General features: G+C 31.2%; 2 protein-coding genes and 1 long non-coding RNA gene across 3 annotated transcripts; 1 reads left to right on the top strand and 2 right to left on the bottom strand.

Moving 5' to 3' along the window:
- Nucleotides 1-4489: 4489 nt before the first annotated feature.
- On the top strand, nt 4490-10469 carry LOC120083119 (putative boron transporter 2). The gene is made up of 12 exons (XM_039038676.2): nt 4490-5853; nt 5957-6039; nt 6135-6327; nt 6405-6543; nt 6754-6919; nt 7126-7292; nt 7420-7593; nt 7747-7842; nt 8235-8372; nt 8451-8770; nt 9090-9360; nt 9963-10469. Exons 1-12 carry the CDS (start codon nt 5750-5752, stop codon nt 10263-10265), a joined length of 2154 nt encoding a protein of 717 aa, XP_038894604.1. The 5' UTR covers nt 4490-5749; the 3' UTR covers nt 10266-10469.
- A 2979-nt stretch (nt 10470-13448) lies between these two features.
- Nucleotides 13449-17190, bottom strand: CUE1 (Glucose-6-phosphate/phosphate translocator-like protein). Its single transcript, XM_039039427.2, has 10 exons — nt 16570-17190; nt 15662-15784; nt 15367-15519; nt 15070-15155; nt 14872-14956; nt 14588-14707; nt 14436-14504; nt 13927-14056; nt 13733-13834; nt 13449-13604 (listed from the first exon to the last, which is right to left on the bottom strand). The coding sequence occupies exons 1-9, from the start codon at nt 16984-16986 to the stop codon at nt 13758-13760; spliced, it is 1260 nt and encodes a 419-aa protein (XP_038895355.1). The 5' UTR covers nt 16987-17190; the 3' UTR covers nt 13449-13604; nt 13733-13757.
- Nucleotides 17191-21592: 4402 nt separating this feature from the next.
- LOC150034644 (uncharacterized) lies at nt 21593-24003 on the bottom strand. The gene is made up of 2 exons (XR_016531100.1): nt 22161-24003; nt 21593-21886 (listed from the first exon to the last, which is right to left on the bottom strand). It is a non-coding gene; the product is annotated as an uncharacterized LOC150034644 (long non-coding RNA).
- Between the last annotated feature and the right edge of the window lie 420 nt (nt 24004-24423).

The following is a 24423-nucleotide window of genomic DNA, read 5'->3' on the forward strand; positions in this document are numbered from 1 at the left end:
ATTATTATTTCTTCTTTTTTTGGGCCTTTTTTCTTTTTTAAGTAAACCTTCCTTTTGGGTTTTGTTGGCTTACTTTAAGTCTCAATAAGAGGCCACCATATACTTCAACTTTTTTTAATTTTTGAATTACATTCTTTGTAAGTTGAAACAGTATTATGTTGATTTCATATTTTTCTACTTTAGTTCATCTTAAACTTTTTAAATATTTATTTTACTCTACATATTTCTTTTTTATAAAATTGACTATTTTGTAAAATTAAAAATGAAAGGACAAAAATGATCAATATTACGTTTTAGATCAAGTACGAAAACTAAAATAGACATTTTGAAAATATAAAACCAAAACGAATAAAAGTTGAAAGTATAAATACTAGAATGAACATATTGAAAGTATATAGACCAAAATAAATTAACAAAAAATATTCAACTGAAGTGTAGTATTTAAACCTATTTATGAATATATAATTTTATATTACATTTAGACCACTTTTACCCCCAACTGAAACATAATCTATCAACGAAAAAGTAAAAAGTGGGCCCTAGTTGATTACGTTTGTCGTTGTTTACTTGTATTTTGCAATCATAATGAATTGTGGGCTCACCTCCAAATTTGTAGTCAAAACATGTAATATAATTGAGGAATAGAAGATGCTTAATTTGATTGTACTTGAAAATTACGTGGGACTCATTACCTTTATCGTTATTATCATTGTTATAGATATGTTTATTGTAACAGTATGAGAATTATGAATATGTTACATTTATGATTATCTTTACTTTTACCGATGTCATTATCGTTACCATTTTGGTCAAACAATAACGGTAACGGTAACGGTTACAGTAAATGTGGCAAATCTGTAATTATAAGTAAACATAATAAAAAAAATCTAATAACATTTGCAATTCAGACTCATTACAATTGATCAACCAATAAAGTTTTATTACGATTACGCCACTTTTCATTATAGTTTGGCAAATGTGGCATTATCGACCAATTATCTTGGGCTTTTTCAAGATCAGTGTAGATATAAAAAGATTATATTTATCAAGGATATAAAATTTTATGACGTTTTTCTTTAATTAAAAAATTTTGAGTAAAATTCGAGTGTACCTTAGGTTACACTCATTTTCATACCTCTTCTTTAATGACATAGTAAAAATATGATTAAAAAATGGTCACGTGACAAATATTAATTAGATAAATGAATAATGGAGGTAGTGGATAATACATCCAATTACTTTTATAATTTTTTATAACGTTTATGTATAGCTTAAGGTGCATATAACTCAACCAAATCTTAACCATATAGTATTGTGTTTTACTCCACTATGCATTATATTTTATATTGAAAATAATTACTTTAATACGATATTTTATAACACAAGCCTCCAAAATAATGATTATTGGGTCTGTCCAATGAAATCGAAACCTTATCTGGACAATTAGAAAGTTAAATTAAATTACATAATTTCTTTTTAGTTACGTGTGATTTGTAATCAAGTGGATAAAATAATATAAGATAATAACATAGGGGTGGTTATTTTCCTACAAATAAATAAATAAATAACATAGGGTTGTTATTTAACAAAATAGTCCATAGAGTCTAGTTATTGCATCACCAATTGAGAAAACACCATCAAAATAAATTATTTCTGTCCTAATAAATTCTTCTATGATAATCAACCTATAAAGGTAGACGGTGAAAATTATTTCCCAAATGTTTTTTTTATTATTATTTTCATTACTTTTTTAATATGCTAATAATAATTACAAAGCTTTTATGAAATGTGATTTGTGTGTCACATTAAAACTATATAGAAATGAGTGATATTAATTAGTTATAGAAGTGGAAGTTATGTTACTTTATTAAAGGATATAAAATAATAAAATATAATCGTCTCACCTTCTATATTATTTTATACATAGGAATAGAGAAAAATGTAAATTGATTTAAGTATTAAAAAGTGTTGCTACACACGCATGCAAACCAGTACTACTCATCGATGTGCGCTCCATTTAAAAAAAAAAACAAAAAACAAAATATGGTGAGTTTTTTTTTTTTAATAAAAAAAATTTATTTATTTATTTATTTATTAATCTCGTGTCTATTTGATCAATTAACATTTCAACAATGTATATCGATTTATAAAATTTTAATTTTGTGTCAAATAGATTTATGAACTTTAAAGTGTCTACTAAGTCCATGAATTTTTAATTTTGTGTCTAGTAGATATATCTCTAAACTTTCATTTGTTTGTCCTGTGTTGACCTATTTGATATTTTTTTAAAAAAAAATCATGGAAATATCTAACAAAAAATTGAAAATTGTTCAAGTTTTGTTTGATAACGAGTTTTAGTTTTTAAAAATTAAGTTTTGAAACACTACAATGAACAAGAAATTAAACAACATAGTCCAAGACAAAAAATTTCAAGGAAACAAAGTATTCAATGAAAAGTAATGAAAATAAAAAAGAGAGAAGAGAGAATAGAGCACACAATGTTGTGGTTCGACCAAATTTGGGGTTCTCCTTATTCCATTTAGGTGTAACCATCGAAATTGATGGTACAAACACTATGTCACTTGAACTATGTTCATTTTGGCATTTTGATAAAAAGTATAATAATTAAAGTGTGGGATAAGAGAATTGAATCGAAAACCATAAGTCGATAATACAATTCTTTTGCTAATCTATTTGGCCGTCTTTGCATGTCCCTTAATATCAATCTGTAAAATCAATTTCTAGTTATCGCAAAGTAATTTAATATTAATTTTTTTAAAAAAGAAAATAAGTATTATAATAATAATTGATGAGATTTGGAAGGACTAGAAAAAAAAAGTAAAGAGAAAATGTGGCTTTATGGTTTTCAATCGCTTTTTATCAATCTTACTTTACAACAACCGATGGGAGTAGGGGCAGAGCAGAAAGCTTTCCGTTGAATGGCTCTTCTTCTTCATCATCACCATTATTATCAATTATTATTATTATCACTATTATTGTATTATTTTATTCTTTTTCTTAAACTATAAATATGTATGAAATTTACAAAAAATAAATAAATAAATAAATAAATAAAGAAAATTATTTAATTATTATAACAAAATTTTAATTTTCTTTAATAGAGATTGAGAGAAATCCATCCATATTCGAAACTGATAGAAGTTTACAGTGTCAATATATATTTTTTTTTTTGCTATTTATGTAATATGAGAATTTTTTCTGACAAATTCTCCAAATATATTATATATTATTTTTTCTTAAATTATAAATTTCTCTTTCACTACCTAAACTCTTTCTTTCTTGCATCTTCATGCCTTTTTTTTTTAATAATAATAATAATAAAACAAACAACATTAAAGAAAATATTATCTTACACAATTATATCATTTATCCCTTCAAATATCCTAACAACTTTACATGCTATATTATAAATAATATATAAATCTGGTTTGGAATTATTTTATCATTTTATCAATTTTTATTTTTGAAAGTTAGGTTTATTTTTTCTCAACATTTTATAATAATTCGTATATTTTTAAGTACAAGAGTTTAATTCTTAACCAGATTCTAGAAACAATAACAAGTTTTAGAATTTTTCTTTAGTTTTTAAAATTTAGCTTTGATTATTAAAAATCTTGGTAAAAATTAGATAACAGTGCAAGAAATTTAGAGGTGGAATGAGTGTTAAAGACTTAATTTCTAAAAATTAAAAACGAAAAAATAAACGGTTACCAAACAAGGTCGTAGTGATCCTAATAATGTAGGCTTTTTTGGTTAAATACATGACATCTATCAGTTTTTCAAAAATAATAAAAAAGTCATCTTAATTTTTTTTTTTTTTTTTTTTTTAAGAATCTGACTAAAAATTCAAGTGTTTCTTAAAGGAATGTGCAAATTATAATATCAAAATTAGGAATAATCAAGAACAACTTTTTTAATAAAAAATACTAAAAACAAATTTGTTATCAAACTATTAAGCGAGCATTTGGAATACTAATTTATAAAATATAGACAAAAAATTAAAGTTGACTAAACTTTATTTTATTATTATATGTTTTTTTAGTATAATAAGGGAGCTCGAGAGAATTTGAACCTCTATCTTCAAAAGAAGAAATACACACCAATTATTGAAGCTTAAACTCAAAGGAATGATTTAGGTTCAGTTTAGCATTTATCTTTGAATTGTTACACATTTTTTTACATATTTTTTAAAGGGTGTCATTTAAACTAATTTGTTTAAAATTGTTAAACTGTATTTAACTTAAGTAATACGTATATTAAATATAACTTTATGATCATACGCGTTTCAAATTCTCATTTGACATAGATGAAAAAAATTGTTCTTTTACAAGTGCGCAAGCATGTCACGTTCAAACAAAAAAGGTCGACATGATAAAGGATGAAGAAGATTAGAATTAACAAAATATTAAAAAGTAGAATCATGATCTAATTACAAGAATTATATAGCTCGCGAGTCAAATTTAAAATTAATTCAAATTTTAACCCCTTAATCTGTCTCTCTTCTCCAAAAGAGGAAAAGAGAGAGAAATGTGGGTCTGTGTCATCACTCATCACTGAGCAGGGGAGAGTTATTTATGTGCTTTGGCTGTCACCGCACACTAACCTCATTCACGCCAAAAAATATCATACCCCAATTCCCCATTGCTCAATTTTCTTGCAAAATTCTCTCTTACTTGCTCTGATCGTTGTTGTGTGCTTCTGAATCCCTTCTATCCTTTGTATTTCTTGTGTAATCTGTTATTTCAGGTCATGTAACTGTGAACCATCTTCCTCCTTTTTCTGCCTTTTCCCCCTCTCTGTATGTCCTTTTTTGTTCTTCTGAGTAATGTAATCTGGGGATTTAAGCCTTCTTGCTTTAATCTTTCTTCGTTTGGTTAATGTTCATTTCATTGAAACTTCTGTTCTGAAGCAGTGTGTTTGTGTTTTCAATTATGGGTTCTCGCTAATCTTGCTGCTTTTAGTCGGTGGGACTGTTTTATGAATGCCCATTTGCTTTTGGTTGGTCTAAAACGATTAGAATGCAGTTTGGGAAAATGGGTTGTCGTTAATTATTGAAGTCTTGCTTTAAAAAGCAGTTAATGCTCTTTTGATTTTGTATCGAGTTTAGTCATCTTTAGGATGTAAATCCCTCCCACATTACCAAGATCTTCTTAGTCGGTTAGTAGAATAGTTCTGATTAAAAATACAGGGATTTCAATTAGTTCGTTTTGATCTGAAATGATGAAAGTTCGTTAGCCTAGATTACCTTAGTTGCAATGAAAAATTCCACCCTTGTTTTTGTGTTTGATGTGGAGTCAAGAGCTATCAGGCTCACTCCTAACTAATTCATTTTTTTATTTGTTCATTTGTATCTAGCAATGATATACCCACCATTCTTTACGAACACTCTTAAAGATGTAAAGTTCTGTTAACTTCATTCAACTTTGTAGCGTTTTTTAAGGTAACTATATGTATTACATTCAATTTTCAGACCTCTCATTCGATATCTATGAGAATCTAGAGTTGTTTGTTTCTCTGTCCATAGGACATATCGAATAATTAGTTATGAAATCTTAACCATCATGTTGGCCTCTCGAGTCCTGTTAACTTGATTATGGTTTAGCTTACATGTTACCACTTTGATTTGTCTCTTCAATGTTACTTCCACTCTCATACTCTTAATATCTCAAAAGAAAAGGGGGGGAAATCCGTTCACGAACCTTCTTGTTCACAAAATATTCCACTCGAAATGGAGGAAACATTTTTTCCTTTTCGTGGAATTAAGAATGATATAAGAGGAAGACTTCTGTGCTACAGACAGGATTGGACCGGCGGCTTTCGTGCTGGTATCAGGTTTATTTCCTTATGACCAAAGATGATCTCTGCATAAACTTCCATTTTCTTGCCTCAGCAAGTTAGAAATGTATACTTATCCACGAGGTTCATATTTTGTTAGGATCTTGGCCCCAACAACGTACATATTCTTTGCTTCGGCCATTCCCGTTATATCGTTTGGGGAGCAGCTAGAAAGGAATACATGTATGGATACTTTTTGGTTGCTGATATGATTTTTATGATTTTCAAACTTGTCGTGGTCTGCTCAGATATGTTTCTCTCTTTCATGTGTGTCATAGACGGGACTCTCACTGCTGTACAAACTCTAGCATCAACAGCACTTTGTGGTATTATCCACTCAGTCTTTGGGGGACAACCTCTACTCATCCTTGGCGTTGCTGAACCAACTGTTTTGATGTATACGTTCATGTTCGACTTTGCAAAGGACCGAAAGGAACTGGGGCAGGAACTATTCTTAGCCTGGACGGGATGGTATCTGTTTAATTTACTTTACCAACTGTATAGGTGTCTGGTGGCAACAAAAAGTTAATCTTGTATTTTACTTCTAGGGTCTGTGTATGGACAGCCATCTTGCTTTTCTTGCTTGCGGTGTTGGGTGCATGCTCCCTGATCAATAGGTTCACACGTCTTGCTGGAGAATTGTTTGGTCTGCTAATTGCCATGCTCTTCATGCAGCAGGCGATACGTGTGAGTATGCTTTGTGATAGTTAGTTGTGATGTCCTTGGTCTCAGTCTCATTGTTAATTAGAAGAAATTGATAGTTGAATTCGTCTTATGATCTTGATAAGAAATTCCAGCTTCTTGAGGAAGCTACAAAATTTGTCTCATAACAGTTTGATTGTCTTGCATTCTGTTCAGAACAACTGCCATAGTCCAATGTACTATTTCCTTGTATAGGGTGTTGTTGAGGAATTTGGCATACCCCAAAGGGAAAATCCTAATCAGGTGGCTCTCCAACCTCCTTGGCGCTTTGGCAATGGAATGTTTGCATTAGTGCTGTCCTTTGGGCTTCTGCTAACTGCTCTTCAAAGTCGCAAGGCTAGATCATGGCGCTATGGGACTGGTACCACCAGACAGGCTCTTCTTTTGAATTCGAAAATATAGAATTTTTAATACATATAGATAAAATTTCGAAGATAGTTTTGGATAATATGTTGTGTTCCTATAATGATTCTGTTCTGAACCTCCCTTTTCTTAATTACTTTCCACCATCATGCAACTATTGATTTGATTTAGCTTTTTTCTCCTGAAATATGATCTAAAATATAGGCTGTCTACGCGGCCTTATCGCTGATTATGGAGTTCCACTTATGGTGCTCGTATGGACAGCCCTATCTTACATTCCAGTCAACAACGTCCCACTTGGGATCCCAAGAAGGCTTTTCAGTCCCAATCCATGGTCTCAGGGTGCCTACTCAAATTGGACGGTTATAAAGGTTCGTCAAATTTGGCTGATATCCAAGTTTCTAATAGTTTGGTAGCTAGAATCTGCATAAAATCAAAGCCATACACTTACCTATCTTCAGTGGCATGTCTAGGTATTTACACTTTTGACATATGCAGGAAATGTTGAGAGTGCCTCCATTGTATATAGTTGGAGCATTCATACCAGCAACCATGATAGCAGTTCTTTACTACTTTGATCATAGTGTTGCATCTCAACTTGCCCAACAGAAAGAGTTTAATTTGAAGAAACCAGCTTCATATCATTATGATCTTCTTCTCCTAGGTTTCCTTGTAAGCTGCCCCATGGAAATACAATATTTCCTTTTGTTTCCCCTTTTTTCTGCAAATTTAGTGGGTCCATATTGGATTTTTGGCTCCAATAGTTGCTATCTGATGTATTGGGAAAAGGTTACCCAACTCAATAGAAACTATTTCTTTTCTCAGGTTATCCTGTGTGGGCTTATAGGCATACCACCTTCCAATGGTGTAATTCCTCAGTCTCCTATGCACACAAAAAGCTTAGCTACCCTAAAACATCAGGTAATACCTTCAATTAGTTCTCAAGATATCTGATTTTATATGCATATATCCATTCTCTCTGCATTGAACCTTGAAGTATAGAACTTTACAACCAGTAGTCATTATAAACCTCTCTTTCCGAATGTATGTATGCATATACTATCCCTTTTATCGCTGAGATCTCAGCGTCACCCATTTTCTGGGCTGATGGGGTGTTTAGATTATGTTCAGCAATCAACTTCCTTTTCGAATATTCTTGACTACATCTCCTTTCTATGTATTTCATCGATCAACTTGTGCAATTTCTATGATTGTAATCACTCTCTTAAACTGTGATGTAGTTACACGAGTATAAACTTCTTTGTAATGTGACATATAAACAAACTGCTTATGTTTTATTTCTTTTAAAATAGATTTTGCGGAGCAAGCTGGTAGCAGCAGCACGGCAAAGTTTCCGTAAGAATTCGAACTTAAGTCAATTTTATCGGAACATGCAAGAGGCTTATAACGAGATGCAGACTCCTTTAATTTATCAAAATCCACCAGCTGTGGTAATGATGGTCATTTGGAATACCCTGCGTTATTTCATTTTACTTATTTAATCTCACATGTTCTTCTGTCTTAAGCAGGGGCTGAAGGAGTTGAAGGATTCCACAATTCAACTAGCTTCAAGAACTGGCTACATTGATGCACCGGTTGATGAAACTGTTTTCGATGTGGACAAAGATATTGATGACCTTCTGCCAGTAGAAGTTAAAGAACAACGTCTCAGCAATTTGCTTCAGGCAGTAATGGTTGGTGGTTGTGTTGCTGCTATGCCTCTTTTAAAGAAGATCCCGACTTCGGTTCTTTGGGGTTACTTCGCTTTCATGGCAATCGAGAGCTTGCCCGGAAATCAATTCTGGGAAAGGATTTTACTGCTTTTCACTGCTCCGAACCGAAGATACAAGTTAGTTGACATCCATATGCACACACTACATTAATATTGTCGTCACTACACTTCGAGTATCCCCAAACCCTCCGCCCTCCTCCTCCCCCACCCCCTATCCCAGAAAATATCATGACAATGATAAAACAAAATTAAATAACCCCAAATGGAAACACAACAAGAATGCATTGATGAACCCCAAGGTAGATTTAACAAAACAGGACAGGTAAAAGGAAAAAACTTCTATACATTTTGTAGCTATAATCTATGAAAATGAGACACTGATTCGTATACTATTAAGGTTGACTAAAGATTGATTAGTAATTCATTTCACTTTCAGGGTGCTGGAGGAATATCATGCAACCTTTCTGGAAACTGTCCCCTTCAAAACAATTGCCACTTTCACCTTGTTTCAGACAGTATATTTGCTGATGTGTTTTGGTTTAACCTGGATTCCAATTGCTGGTGTTCTTTTTCCACTGTTGATCATGCTTCTTGTCCCTGTACGGCAGTATTTGCTCCCCAAGTTCTTCAAAGGTGCTCATCTTCAGGACTTGGATGCTGCTGAATATGAGGAGGCCCCTGCAATCACTTTTAATCCGTCATTCGAAGTAAGCTATCAGAACTCTCTATTTGTTTTAGTTAAATATGTTGATCATCTAGTTCAAGTAATGGTTAAGATTATTAGATAAATGGGGTTTCATCTCAAAACCAAATGACAATGAGATGAGTAACCCACATACCTGGTAAAGATTGTGAAGTCTTTTATCTTTTCAATGCGGATTCTTCAACATTCCCTAAACCCCCAAGCTGGTATCTCTTTGGGTTCATTCCTGGGTCAGATTCCTTTTTTTTCTTTTTTTTTTTTTCTTTTTACCAAATGCTTGTTTGAATTTGATGGACTCTGATACCATATTAGATAAACATGAGTTTTCATCTCAAAACTAATTGGCGATGAGTGGAGTAACATATGTATCTTGTAAAGATTGTGAGGCCTCTCCTTTCGATGTGAAATTCTCAACAAAGATGTCATCCACATCCTTCTAGAGTTTGAATAACAATGTGAAATTTTGACATAGGAGTACATAATCATCCTGTTAAATGGTGGTGTATGTGAAGCAAATTCAGTCACTTCATTCCATTCCATTTTTGTTTATGTGGGAGGTTATTTGAACTCAGTATATTGTTTCTCCTCTGCTTTGGTACTTTTCAGGATCGAATGGGAAGAACTCCCAACATTGATGATGGCGAAATACTTGACGAGATGATCACAAGAAGCCGTGGTGAGATTCGACGTACACAGGGTTCAAAAGTGACAAGCTCATCCCCAACTTCTCTAGAGGGCATCAAACCTATCTACAGCCCACAGGTGCCACAGAAACTGTACAGTCCAAGAATCAATGAGCTGAGAAGGGAGAGAAGTTCTTTATCTCCTGGAAAAGGACTTGATTTTAAGCTAAATTCTAGTCCTAGTCCTAGCGAAGAACCAGGGCCAGGACCTTCTTTTAGAAATTAGCATTTGTAAGTTGTGAGTGGCACTTCTTGGTTTTGATATTGTTGTTAATTGTGTTCGAGAGGCCTTTTAACGTTGCTTTGCTGGAGCTAAGTTTCAGTTTGTATGGGTATTATCTCTTTTTTAAATAAAACGAAGGAAAAACATACATATACTGTCATATAGAAATTATCTGAATATTTCAAAAGTTGTTGCCTTATGATGTTATTTTCGTCCATTCTTATTTGATTTTTTCCCCATTTGATCATGTCATATGATTTGTTCATTTTTCAATTTAAGAAAAGCAAATATGTTATAATTATTGGTTAAATTATGTGAATCTGTACATGTATGTTTTAGTTATGCTTACAAACTTTGGAACTTTTCATTTTTATTATTGAATTTTGAAATTGTTTAAAAAAAATAAAAAATCTTTGAAGAGCTTTTTCCGTTAAATTGATGAATTTTGACACAACTAATGTGTAATATGTAAAAATCGAAGGACACAAGTTACATTATTTATAAAATTATTGATTTTATTATAAATAATTGATTTTGTAAATATTATCAACAATATCCATAAAGTTGAAATGTATGTTCGGTACGTATCTTCTTTCTAGTTGAAATTGAGTTAAGAATGATGCATCATATTACTTTCAATTTTTATATGATATTTTAATGAAAAAAATTCTCCCTAAGTTAGATTCTATTAGCTTTGAGAATAGAGGTATTTTCAAAAAATAGAAATATAAGAAAAATTATTTACACAATATAGTAAAATTTTAATTTTCTTAAATAAAGGTTAATAGAAGTCTATTCGTATCTATCAGTGATAGAAACTAATAAAAGTATATCACTGTCAAATCTTCACATCGAAGAAGATGAAAATATAAAAATGGTAACGAATCTAATGTGAAATAAAAATTTGGCAAAATGGGTAATTGATTATAAAGGGGGCGTTTGATTGGAATCTAGACGAACCAACGTAGAAAGAATGGACAAATCATATAAACCCAAAATGCTTTCACACTTCACTCTCCACTCTTTCATTAATTATATTTTAAATCCCACAGTTGGCTGCCCAATGCTGCATGTGTTATTTCTCTTCCAAAAATTAAATTAAATTAAATTGCTGCATCTGTTATGTTTTCTATGAACAAATATTTTCAACCTCATTTATTACAAAGAGATTTGTACACATTACGATTTAAGAATTATTTCTTTAATTGTCTTTTTTATAAAAAAAAATTAAGTAGCCTCGTCCATACTATGTACAAATCAAGTAATTGTAATCATAACTGTGAATCATTGATTCACTAGAGGATGAATTTTTGTTATCCGAAAAATTAGTAGATGAAACTTGCCATCTATCACTAAAAGATATATAAGAGAGATGTACTTTGAATTTATATCTTTTTTGTTTATTAGGACATTGAAATTTTTTAGCAATTATTACGAGACAATTACATTGTGTCAACCTCGTCGAAAATCTCGTCCAAAATTTTAAGGGTGAATTCTTTTTCTCTTCTTTTTTTACATTATCTCATAATTCGTTACAACATATTATTGACTTCAAAATAGTAAATCAATCTTTTTGGGGCAAATTTCAACTTTTACCATTGAACTTTAAGAGTTTGTCAATTTAAACCCCAAACTAATAATTGTATCAATGTAAATCTTGAACTTTTGGGGTTGTATCAATTTAAACCCTGAATTTTGGGTGGTATCAATTTAAACTCCAAACTTATAATTATATCAATTTAAATCCTGAACTTTCACAAGTATATCAATTTAAACCTTAAACTTTCATAGTTGTATCAATTTACATATTATTTCAAATTTAGTTTGAAAAATATTAGACAAAATATTTAATATTTTTTCAATCAAACTTATGTAAGTTTAGAGATTTAATTGATAAAATTACAAGTCTTACACTGTGTTTATCCATATGAAACACAGTGAATGGTTTAAATTGATACATTCATGAAAATTCAGGATTTAAATTAATACAACTCTTAAAGTTCAGAGTTTAAATCGATTGATACAATTATTAGTTTGGGGTTTAAATTGATACAACCCACAAAGTTCAAGGTTTAAATTTATATAATAATTAATTTATGGTTTAAATATACAACTCCCAAAGTTTAGGGGTATAAATTGATATTTTTTATTATTATTATTTAAAAAATAAAAAATTACAAAAAGAAGAAAAATCTAGCTTTTTGTCCATCTAATAAAATGACTTTTGACCAGACACACCAATCCTTATGTAGCTCATTCTTATTACTCACATAAAAAAAGATTTAAATATGTTTTAATAAATAAGAAAAAAAAATTGTCATATGATAAATAATGATTGGATAGTTTGATAGAATATAAAGATAGATGCTATTAGGAATACACCAAAATATTTTTCTTAATAAGTTGGAGTGTCCATCTACAGATAGATGAAAAGTTGGTTCGGAAAAAGTTCTTAAGCAATCAATTTTTTAAAATATAAAAATATTTTTAAAAAGTTTTTATAGTAGTTAAAAAGAATTGTTAGAATGAAAATGAAGGAAAAAGAGTTGCTAGAATAAAAATGAAAACACTTGATGCAGACAACAAAATACGCAGTCGATGAATATTCCAAACCACCACAATAATGATGGACAAGCAAAAAGATCTCAAATGCCTTTCGCTAGACCCCACAAAACTTTCAATTCCCAACGAAAAATGATTTTGAATTTATTATTTCATTTGGAATGAGAATGATTTGAAATAAATATATTCAAGATTTTGTGTGTGGATGATCACTGAAAAAGAAAAGATAGTTAAGATTTTACTAATATGTACTTTTTAACTATAATATGTTAATGAAAAATTAGAATGTGACAAGGTAAAAAATTAGTGATTTAATTCTTTTTTTAAAGTAAAAGCAGGAGTTAAAATCACTCCAAATTTTAAAATCTCTCTATCTTGCACTACCCAACAACATAATTCATTAAATTCATTTGAAATCCTAAAAAATCACGAGGTTGGGTTCTAAATAGGTCATAAATCTTTAAGCCACATCACATGCGTCAATTAGAAATTACAAAACTTACATCAAACAAACTCTTACTTTAGAATTTGTTATCCCACTACTCTTTCAAATGAATTCTGTTAAGTTTGTTCAAGGAAGAGATTGGACAGATGTGAAATAAGTTTGCAACAAGTGGCAAAGGGTTTAAATCTGAAAACTTTCACTAGCATTTCATTTCTAATATTGTGGTTACTTATAAGGCTGGCGAATCGTGTGGTCATGCTAGTGAATTGAAATGGGCACACAACTGTCCAGAGGGAATGAAGATGGCTATTTATCCACAAAGAATAAAAGTCATCCTGAAGGACAGAAATAGTACAAAACTGAAATCAACAAAAAGCCTTACAGTTTGTTTTCTACAAGGATTGCAACTACAAACAAATCATTGATGGATTTCTTTTGTCATGGATCGCAACTACCAACTTACCGAGGCAAAATTTCATGGGGGATTTTTAAGCCGTTTTCGGCTTAGCTTTGATGCGCTTAACCCTTGAATACAGGAAAACCCCAGCAAGAGCTATTCCAGTGCCTGCATTTGATCCAAGAACAAGTATTTTAATGCATCGACAAGTGTTTGACACACATATTCACAAACAGAAGACTGAAGCAAATCAATATTACCAATAGAGTTGATAGGAGAAACGGGTGTTTGGAAGAAGATAACAGAGCTCACGATGACCACAACACGCTTTACACAATTGCCTACTGAGTGGGTAACAGGCGATACTCTTTGCAATATCATGTAAGAAACCTACAAAAGTCATCTCAGAAGCCGTAAGTTAACACCCTTTATGTGAAAAATGAATGAGCAGGAGGTACGGTAAAAGTTTAAAAACTGCAAGTGCCTCAATTTCATCATGCTTTAGATCAGAACTACACCAAAAGTTCTCAGCACTACACATCAAATTTTCTCAATATTGCAGAGAACAACATATATTCCTTTTATCCAAATGTCGGATACTTTCTCCACAGATGCAGCATATTAGTTTTTTTTAATTTCCAAAAGTCATATTAGTTGAAGATGTAGAGATTAAAATTAAAAAATAAAAATAGAACTATATGAAAAAGGTACATGTTTAGGAGAAAGTTGGAATGCAATCCAACTCCACTAGTTAAATTAGAAATCTTACCTGTTGGTAAGCATGGAAACAAAGGGCAGCAAGAAGAGACCTAATGTATAGTTGATTCATGTTCAATCCCTGTAATGCCAAAAATTACATTGAAGATCAAGATATAAAACTACAGGAAACTTTGACCGAGCTTTGCTTATTGAATTACTCACAACTGATTGAAGGTATGCAGGAGTGAACTTGACTCCTTCCATGAAGATGGCCACAGGGGATAGTAAGAAAAAGGACATGACTGTTATAATTGAAAAGAGGGTGATGTTGTCAATTGATTCCTGTTTCAATAACAAAATGTTGTTACTTTCAAGATTCCCGCAAAGACACGTTCGCCATGAACAATATTTTTTCCTCCATTAGATGTAGAACATGAGTTTCAAATCAATAAAGCTGCTAACAGAAGCAACAAATGTAATCAGAAATATGCATCTGTAGCGGTTACCTCTTTTTTCACCATGACCTTTTTGCTAAGAACATTACGAGATTGATTAGTCACATTGGATGCCATTGCACTCCAAAACCCAGCCCTTTTGCAAGAAATACGATATGTTAGAAATTGCATAAATAATCCATTTTCTGTCATCTACTTACAACAGTAGACATGAATATAGACATAATAAACTAAATCACTCAGACTTACCAGTTGAAGGAGGCCTCAGTGGCAGATGCCAATGCAACACCACCTACAATTGGCAGAAGGGATGCAACGACCCAGGGAGTAGGAGTCTTCAAGGACATAAATACAAACGTCAGAGTTAAGACACCACCAACATTTTTCTCATGATTTTAAAAGGTTAATGCTTAGAACTCTAGCATAGAAAGCACTAGCACTTTTAATCGCTGAAATTCAGGGCTAACTGTGTTCTAATTTTGGCCAAGCATAAACACGTGGACAAAAATAAATAATTAAATAAGGAGTAACCAAGTGTACGTATACCTCTCCAAGAAACATGGCTGACAGGACAACTGAAAAAAATGGCTCCATAGCTTTGATTGTGTGAGTGAACGATACCGCCACTTTCCCAAGACTCATATTTGTGAAAAGATTTCCCAATGTGTGAACAAATGCCAATGGCAGAATAGCAACAAGCTGCTTAAGTTTAAAGAAGTCAGAACCTCGTAACAAAAAAAATTGAATGGGAAACAGTTGCCTCAATGAAAATTCATTACTCAAAACAAGTTTCACACCCACAAGGTTCCTAAAACCTGAAAGGGGGAAAAATACTGATTACCTGAGCACCACTAATCTTTGGTCTTTTGTAGAGATTGAGTCCCCACATGAGAAGAACAAGTACAGTCCCTACAGTAAATTGAACTGCAGTGACAGTTACAGGGAACGGATACACCTTGAGAACCTGTGAGCAAGTAGTGTCAGATAATTATCAGGGTTCTCATCTCCAAAAGAGGCTAGCATTTCAATTCATCTTGATCGATATAAAGCAAGTTGAAAGTTGAAATGAATGAGCATGTAAAAGAGTTACACGAAATCTTGAAGGAGCAATTTACTGAATCAGACGCCAAGGATCTAATTTTGAAGTCAGCTGATTACAACTTTTTGCAGACGGAAAATTGCTCTGAAGGTTATACGACTTTCAAGTATCAACATACCAGCAAGAGCTTAATCATACCTAATCGTTCCTCTGCCTTCTTTTATTTCTCATGAAAAAATAATAAAAGTAAAAATAAAAGAAAAGAGGCCTCCACTTAAAATATCACATTCATGCGGATCTACTATGGGAGTTTGATTTTACATCTTCATGGAAACAACTCTTTATCTGCCTCGTTGAAATATGAAATTATCGGAAGCGACCGGGAAAATTTGGCGTCAGTATCGTATAAAAAAGAGTCCTGGATAAATCCTCATACAAGAATATTGATCAAGAGAAATACTGAATATAATAAAAGAAACACATCTAACACCATGCTCGTTCGTATTTGATTGATTATGAAGATAATTTAAGCATAAGAATAACTTTCTTTTCTCTAAAGGATCCATATACGGAACATTGTCAAGCCTCGGTTTCTCGCGGTACAGGCATTTCATGCAAATCGATCAAAATAACTACGAATTCTAACAACCGTTCCACACAAAATGCACAAACGCCGTAAAATTTCAAAGAAGAAGAAGAAGACACCTAACCTGCTTGTTGTAGATGTTAAAGTAGATGTTGAACAGGTACCAGAGGCCAAACAACAACCCAAGCTCCAACGTTTTCATTAGGCTTCCGCCAGCACTCGCGGCCTCCCCTGAGCTATCTGGCACCGCAGTGGCCTGAACCTTGAAATGACTCGCATCGGAATCCGAAGCAAGCAAGGGCACACCGGTCCATGGGCGGAGTTTCGATGATGAAAAAGGAGACGAAGACAGAGCCCAAGATCGCCGGGGCCAGGAGGAAGGGAGGCCAACATTATTCAGGTCTCCGAGATCTCTGGAATTTGAGGAAGACGAAGAAGATAACCGAATTGAGTTACATCCAGAGCTGAAGGAGGAAGTATGAGGCCTGCGAGGCTTGAGAAGAGGAAGAGAAGGCGAGAAGGTGACGGCAGAGCTCTGCATTTCGAAGGCTTGAGCTCGAGATCTGAGATCGGAGAAGAGGACGAAGCAAAAGAGAAAAGCCTCGGAGCGTCCGCCGAGGAGAAAGGTTGGTGAAGCAGTGGTTGGTGGCGCAATGCAATAGCAAGAATGAAGGACTAAAAAGACGCTTAAAATTGGGGAATTAACTAGTCAAAATTGAACACCTAATGACGGATATTCTAAAGCCTTTTATTTCGTCATTATTATATATATACAAAATAGTTTTTTTAAGTACCACAAATGACTCTAGAAATTTATGACCCCTTTTCAGCAAAAAAAAAAAAAAAAAAAAAAAAAAAAAAAAAAAAAAAACATTTTTATTTAACCATTTTTTATAAAGAGGAATTAAAATGTAATTGAAAATTTATTTTGAATACTTCCCAACATTTTCATTCATTCTAAAATGATTGTTATTTAAAAAAATTAGACATTTGAAAATATATTTTAATTGTACCCTTAAATTTCAATGGTACAAATATAATTTTTTTACATAAATTTCGTAGTTATCAATGTATTTGGATGTTAATTGAGTTATGTTCGGTCTGATGGTATGAATATACATTATGATTAAATTATACTTTGATTTTAATTTAATAAAAGACTCAAGTTTTATGTTATATTTTGAGTTACATTTAGATTTGAAAAAAAAAATGGTTAGTGTTGATGTCATTTGTCTTATTTCATGGTTATATTTATATTTGCAAAAAAAAAGTTTTATTTTTGTCCTTAAATTGTAATTAATGTGTTGAAAATCAAGGCACAATTATTTTCTTTTTTATCTTCTATTTTTTGAAAACTATATTTATTTTTCATAATATTTTTTTTGGGGGTAAGTTTTTTCAATTTCATTAAAAACGCATCTGATTTGTGTAAGAAATGTTATTGTACCTACCATGTAATAATAATATAGTAAATAAAAGAATTTATTTTATTTAAAAATAGTGCTTTTTGTTTTCATATAATGTCTGATGGACTGCACCTAACCAAAATTTCAACCTTGTTGGGGGCTGCGGGAGAATATTTATGAGGAATTTGTATGATGGTCCTATTTAGGAGACTTTCAAAATTTGGTATCACTTAAAGAAATGCTCGAAATTTATCTCGTACTAATATCATCTATATGTGAAAGTATTCATTTGACCTCAAAACACATGTGAAGGTCGGTTTCTAGCTCCTCACTCCTACTTCCACTTCTCGCTCCTTCATCTTGATCCTCATAAGACACAACATTTTTTTCTTCCATTTTTCTTTTCATTTGTTCAGACTCTTCATCTCATTTTCTCGCTCCTGGTCCTTGCTCTCTGCTCCCACTTTTCGTTTTTCGCTCTCGTTCCTCTATCCTTCGTCTTGTTCTTCATCAAACACACCTGCAACTTTTTTCTTCGAGAAAAAATTGTAGAACGAAGAATAAAGAAAGAAAAATAAAAAAATGTGACATAAATAGAAATCGTCGAAAAAGAAAAAAAAAACCCCAAAGGACAGCATAAATGAAAGAAATTGCCAGAAACAAAAAAGAGAGAATAAAAGAAGAAGAAAATAAGAAAAATTTGGGAAAAAGTGCTACAGAAGAGAGGAGGGGGAGGGAGGGAGGAGAAAAAATAGTTAAAGTGGTAAATTCACAAGTGATGACATCAACAAATGGCAAAATTTTATTTGTTTGTAAAAGTGAGGCCAAATTTCAAGTGGACCTCGGGGCCATCCGGATAAATTTTCCTAGATTTATAAAATGTAAAGTACCTTTTAAAAAATAGAAATAAAGTGAGAGCAAAACTTCTAATTTAAGTTTTTTTTAGCATGAATTAAAACACTAAAATTCCATTGGTTTAAAATTATGTTGGTCCCTATATTTTTCTATTTTTGTTTATTATAGCTTTTTTACTTTTAAAATGTTCATTTAAGTCCTTATAATTTCAACTTTGGTTCATTTTGTAATTTTAATTTCGATTCATTTTGACCTTTGTACTTTGAAAGTGACCATCTTAATTCAGATATTTTCATTTTTTATTTGATTTTAGGGATTAAAATTATCATTTTTTTAAGTTCAAGAGAAATTAAAATAATTATTTAAAAAATATATAGACAAAAAATAATAAAAATTGAAAGTATATGAAAAAAGAAAAACATTTTAAAAGTACATAAAAAGAAAAAAAGAAAAAAAAAGTTTAGGAGGTAGTATCTAAATCAAATCCATTAATTCGAGGAAATAGAAAAAACACACTTTCTCCGCCTTACGGCGATCAATTGGAATAACTTTCTGTCTGATCCCTTCTTTTTCTCATCTTTCTTTTTTTTCTCACATTTCTTTATGTTATTTTTCTTCGGATATTATTTTATGAAAAAGGGGTCAAAATGGAGGATAGATTAGATAACATAGGATGATAAGTTGGTTTTCTTTAATATATATTTAGATATAATTTTTAGTAATAGTTCACTTGATCCATTAATTTTAAAGTGTGCATTTTTAAGTCTACTATTTTAAAATATAAGTATAAATTCATGACATTACTAACAAAAGTTTTGTTAGTTTAATTGACATAAAATATGCATCTTCCACTAGATTAGAAGGTTAGTCACAAGTTCGAACTTCCTCATTTCATAAAAAAAAAACCATCGATACGTTAATATAAAAAATTTATAATATATGTAAATATATTGTCTGGATAAATAGATTTATCTTACAGGAAAAAAAAAAAAAAACTTTATTCTTAGGCCCGCTTTATAACAATTTGGTTCTTTTAGTTTTAGTTTTTGGAAATTAAACCTATGGATACTACTTCTATCTCAAATTTCTTCATTTGTTATCTACTTTTCACAATGATTTAAAAAGTCAAGCTTTGTATATGAATATATATATATATATACTTTTACTAATTCACCTAATTTTCAACTAAATGATACCTTAAATGTCTATGTATATGTTACAATTCTTTTCATATACGTATACTTTTACTAATTCTCCCATAGTTTTAACAAATACATATATACTCTCTTAGAACTTGAACATTTTAATTTTGACACAAAATTAGGTTTTCTCAATACAACTATGTCAAAACTAACAACTTTAAAGAGGATGAAATATATATCTATTAAACAGGACAAAATGGGGAGATTCTTTAACACCCAATTTTGCCCTTACTTCTTTACAAAATTTCCTTTTTTCCCTTTTTTTCCTTAATTTTCATTTTTGCTCTTCACTTAAATTTATTTTAAGTCTTACTTTTTGTTCTTTAAATAACTGTTTTTTAAAAAAGTCTCGTACTCTTTCGTTATAAAACCTCCCAATCCCTTCATTTTAAAATTTTTAGTATAACCAATTCTTTATAGTTCCATGAAAACTTTTTATGAATAAGAAGTTTCATAAAATTAGTTTTATTGTATGGTGATTTCTTTGTTAAAAGTTGTTGGATCCCAAAAACGATATTCGAGATTTCTAAAAAGTTAGTGATCGTTTCACTCAATTTCATAATTTTGAAAATTTTAATGATGGACATGGATGAATTGCCATAGAATTCACGTATCATTCATCTATTACCATGATTTATTCAAATTTTATTACTCTATTATTATGTTATAAATTTCCACATGTTTTAAAATTTGTGTGAACTAAGGATTTTAGTGGTTGGTCGTCAATTTCAGTATAAATATTTATAATAAAAAATTTATATTGTTACTCGGATTTTGATACATTTGTAGATCCAATTAAATTAAATTTATTGATCATTACATATAATTTTAGTCTTTTTTTTATTTGAGAATTGAAAGATTTTTTATTGGATAAAGATTTTTTTGCGTACCCTATATGTATGGGATTAATAACTCAATCAAATAAAAAGAAATGTGATTATCTCCCAAAACAAAGAAAAAAGAAACTGTTATGTTTAATATATCAAGTTTCATCTGTATTTATCTTTAATTCTTTTGTTATGAAAATTAGATTGAGGTTTGATTTGTCTGGTTTTTTATTTATTGAAATGTAGATTTTTTTAATAATATTATTTCTTTTTTAGATTAAACTTTTTTATTTTTATTTAAATCTTTGATATATTTATAATTGGTTATGTTAGAGAATCTCTCGTTTTTTTCCTTTTTATACTATGATTTTTCTTTTTATTTGTCCATGATAATAATTTATAGATTTCTATTTTATATCTTGGTTGCAAATATATATTACTCCTCATTGATATTCATGCAATCTCCAAAGTTCTTACTCTAGTGCTTACAAATATCACTACTACAGAGATTAGATTACTTGACGTTTTTCCAATGTCAAGTAAAAGGTATACTTGGCACTTATAAAAGGAGTATTCGAGTGTCAAGTATAGTGTAATAACCTGACTCCGAAAAAACGTCAAGATAAATGTTTCTTGATACAATTTTCATGTCAAGAAAGATAATACACTTGACATTGGTGGTATGTCAAGTTTATTAATTCTTGACATTGATTACATATCATATATAATAACTCTTTGACGTTTTTTATGTGTCAAGTATGTCTTTTTTTCTTCAAATTAAATGCCCCAATCGATATTCTCATTTTTTGTCTTGTATTCCAACAATACAATTATATCAACTAAATAAACATTATACATTTAAGATCTATCAACTCAATATATTCATTAAAAGTCTATATGTTCAACTATGACCTTTCATATGAACACTCCTCGTAAATTACAACAATATTTTTCTTTCACATATACTTGCACAAAATAAAATCTCAATTATTGCTTTTGTATACAAAACTCAACTTTCAACAAACACAAAAGTGACAAATTGTTTAATAAGTAACCTCTCAACAAAGTACATTATTTAATCTATACATTGAGCTTTGAAGTCTAAAGATCGAGAACTAAGGGTCAGGCAAATCATATTTAAGCAAGTCAATCTGCAAAATAGAATAAAGGACGATAACATCAAATTTCAAAATATATAAATAAATGTTAAGATACAACAACGACAAAAAGTCACGCACAAGAAAAATGCACAAATAAACGATTCAACATAAACTCAGCAAGTTAATGGTTCTCCTAGACTTAATAGGAAACACAACAAACTAGAATTTTGCAAAATATATAAACATAAACCAAAAAACCTTTAAACACATACACTCAATGGAAACCATAAACAAACTTAACATCAAATTCAATTGGAAAACTTACCAAAAATAACTTGAGACCTAGCTGAAAAGTATCTGAACACGCCCGAAACGAATCCAAGCTTAAACAGAAGTTTCATGTGTTAGGAACAATTATAAAAAGAAATAGACGGTAAAGATAGTCAGAGAACTCCAACATATATTCTAATCACCTCACATTACATAATGAAACATCTAAATAGATAAACTAGATTGACAGAAAATTGGAGCCTCAATTCGCAACAATGGAAAGAGATTTTAAAGAAAATCTAAATCAAAGTCACAAAGCATCATCACCCAAAATTATAAGCAATTGGTTATTAATAGAGCAAAATCATTTAAAACACTTGGACGAGCAAATCAACTAATCCTCTCTACAACATTTTTCATATTCATTTGTCTTTGAGAGAAGGTTGAATAGATTGAACATGATACTTTCAAGATACCAAACCTTTTTTTAATTTCTCAATTCATTCATAAAATCGAACTCAAAAGACAAATTTCTAGTAGTAGTAAAAGGAAAACCCCTATATTCAAAGTACCTTGTTGATAGCATTTAATTGGACCTTTTGTACATTTACTGAAAATAATAATACAGTCAATTCAAATCGATGAGGATCTATGCATTGGAGCACTGTAGAAATGAAACAAATATACTTCTTCAAACTTACGGTTGCATGGGATTAAATTTATAGAGAAGCACACCACATTGTGCTAATCCTTTTTCAGGAATTCAAATGTATGGCCTTCCTTTTCAGATCATGCATGTACATAACTTTTGAAGTGTGAATGCTCAGACAAACACAACAAACCAAAACAAATCACTAAAGGAATTTCCCTAAACACTAACTATCCTATCCAAGTATCCATAAACAATTGTGCAAGTGTAAAGAGGTACAGTGATGGGATGTGTGGGTATGTCGTCGTTCATGAATCATCGCTTCTCGGGGTCAGCTATTTCAAGAGTTCATAGCTTCAAAATGAGAAAAGGAAAACAAATAAGATCCCCAATTTTCTTTTGAGAAAAAGAGATTCCAAACAGAAATTAAGAAAGGATTTTTTTATCCAACAAAATTGAACTAATCTATCACAAACAACCAGTCAGCCACCACATAATAATGAAAAAAAAAAGTGAGAAATTCAAAAACCCATCTTCAACAGAAGAAAAAAAAAAACTTCACTAAACAAAATCCAAATACCAAGATTCAACTAGACATAAACAGAGGATTTCATACATAAAAGCAACTAAACCACAACAAAGTATCAATAAATTAAAGAAAGAAATGAAAAATCAATGAAACAAAAATGGAATTAGAAGAAAGATTATCAGAATACGAATATTATGTCCCATCATTATTAATCTCCTATTTCACCATAGCAAATGGCTCCTTAGAGCTCAAACCTAAGAAATCCATCAAGATTTAAGACCAAAAATCTGACAACACCACAGAGTTGACCAAAAAAATGACCAAAGCAGAGAAAATTTGAAATAAAGAGAATGGATCTTCGAGTGGCTGCTGATGGAGGTTAGAACTGCCGCCAGATCGACGGTGGAACAGGAGAGGGAGAGCGGCGAGGGCTGGCGGATGAAACGATGAGGACTCGCATAATTTGGCGGTGCGGTTGGTTGAGTGACTCGAAATCCGACGTTGAGCTGATACTTCTGTCAATGATGAGATGGTCGGAGCAGCGGCGTGCGGTTCATGGGGCTCGGATGTTCAGGTGGCGCATGCGAGGGTTGGGCTGACGAACGGGGGGGGGGGGGGGGGGGTTGTTGGGGTGACGAACGGAGGTTGGTTGTACGGCTGCCTGGGAGAGGGAAAGTCGGCTAGAGGGTTTGGGAGGGGAGGGGGGTTGCGAGAGTAAAAATGAGAAAGGGGGAAGTTTTTTTTTATTGGTTTAAAATAATAAGTTAATTATTTTTTATATTTTATTTGATAATTTTGGTAGGAGGAAACCAAATTTGAGAGAGAAATGAAAACGAGAAGGGAGGAAAAAAAAGTAAATATTAAATAAATATTATTTTTTATATTTTACTTGACACGAAAAATATGTCAAGTAAGAACTTCCTATACTTGTTAAGTAATGGTTCGCGTGAAAATATCTGAAAAATTCCATCTTTTTTAACTCTTTTACTTGACATTTTTTTTTCTAAAAGGTCATTATTTTACTTTTTTCTAAAGAAAAGTGAAATAATTAAAAACTACAAGTGTCAAGTAATGTAGATTTTGTAATAGATGTACAATTGTTTTTTCTTTTCATTTATATAAATAAAAGATATGTAAATC

Source organism: Benincasa hispida, chromosome 8 (genome assembly GCF_027475165.1).
Source record: "Benincasa hispida cultivar pf3 chromosome 8, pf3_genome.v1.1, whole genome shotgun sequence".
Classification (NCBI taxonomy): Eukaryota; Viridiplantae; Streptophyta; class Magnoliopsida; order Cucurbitales; family Cucurbitaceae; genus Benincasa; species Benincasa hispida.

Bases quoted from the DNA above. Each gene is read 5' to 3' on its own strand.
- CUE1 (XM_039039427.2), bottom strand. From the start codon at position 16,986: ATGCAGAGCTCTGCCGTCACCTTCTCGCCTTCTCTTCCTCTTCTCAAG. The intron at 14,957-15,069 runs GTAAGTCTGAGT...TTCTTGCAAAAG, and splicing joins ACTGAGGCCTCCTTCAACTG to GGCTGGGTTTTGGAGTGCAA. The intron at 14,057-14,435 runs GTAAGATTTCTA...TGACTTTTGTAG, and splicing joins GTTTCCATGCTTACCAACAG to GTTTCTTACATGATATTGCA.
- LOC120083119 (XM_039038676.2), top strand. From the start codon at position 5,750: ATGGAGGAAACATTTTTTCCTTTTCGTGGAATTAAGAATGATATAAGA. The intron at 5,854-5,956 runs GTTTATTTCCTT...ATATTTTGTTAG, and splicing joins GGCTTTCGTGCTGGTATCAG to GATCTTGGCCCCAACAACGT. The intron at 7,594-7,746 runs GTAAGCTGCCCC...TTCTTTTCTCAG, and splicing joins TTCTTCTCCTAGGTTTCCTT to GTTATCCTGTGTGGGCTTAT.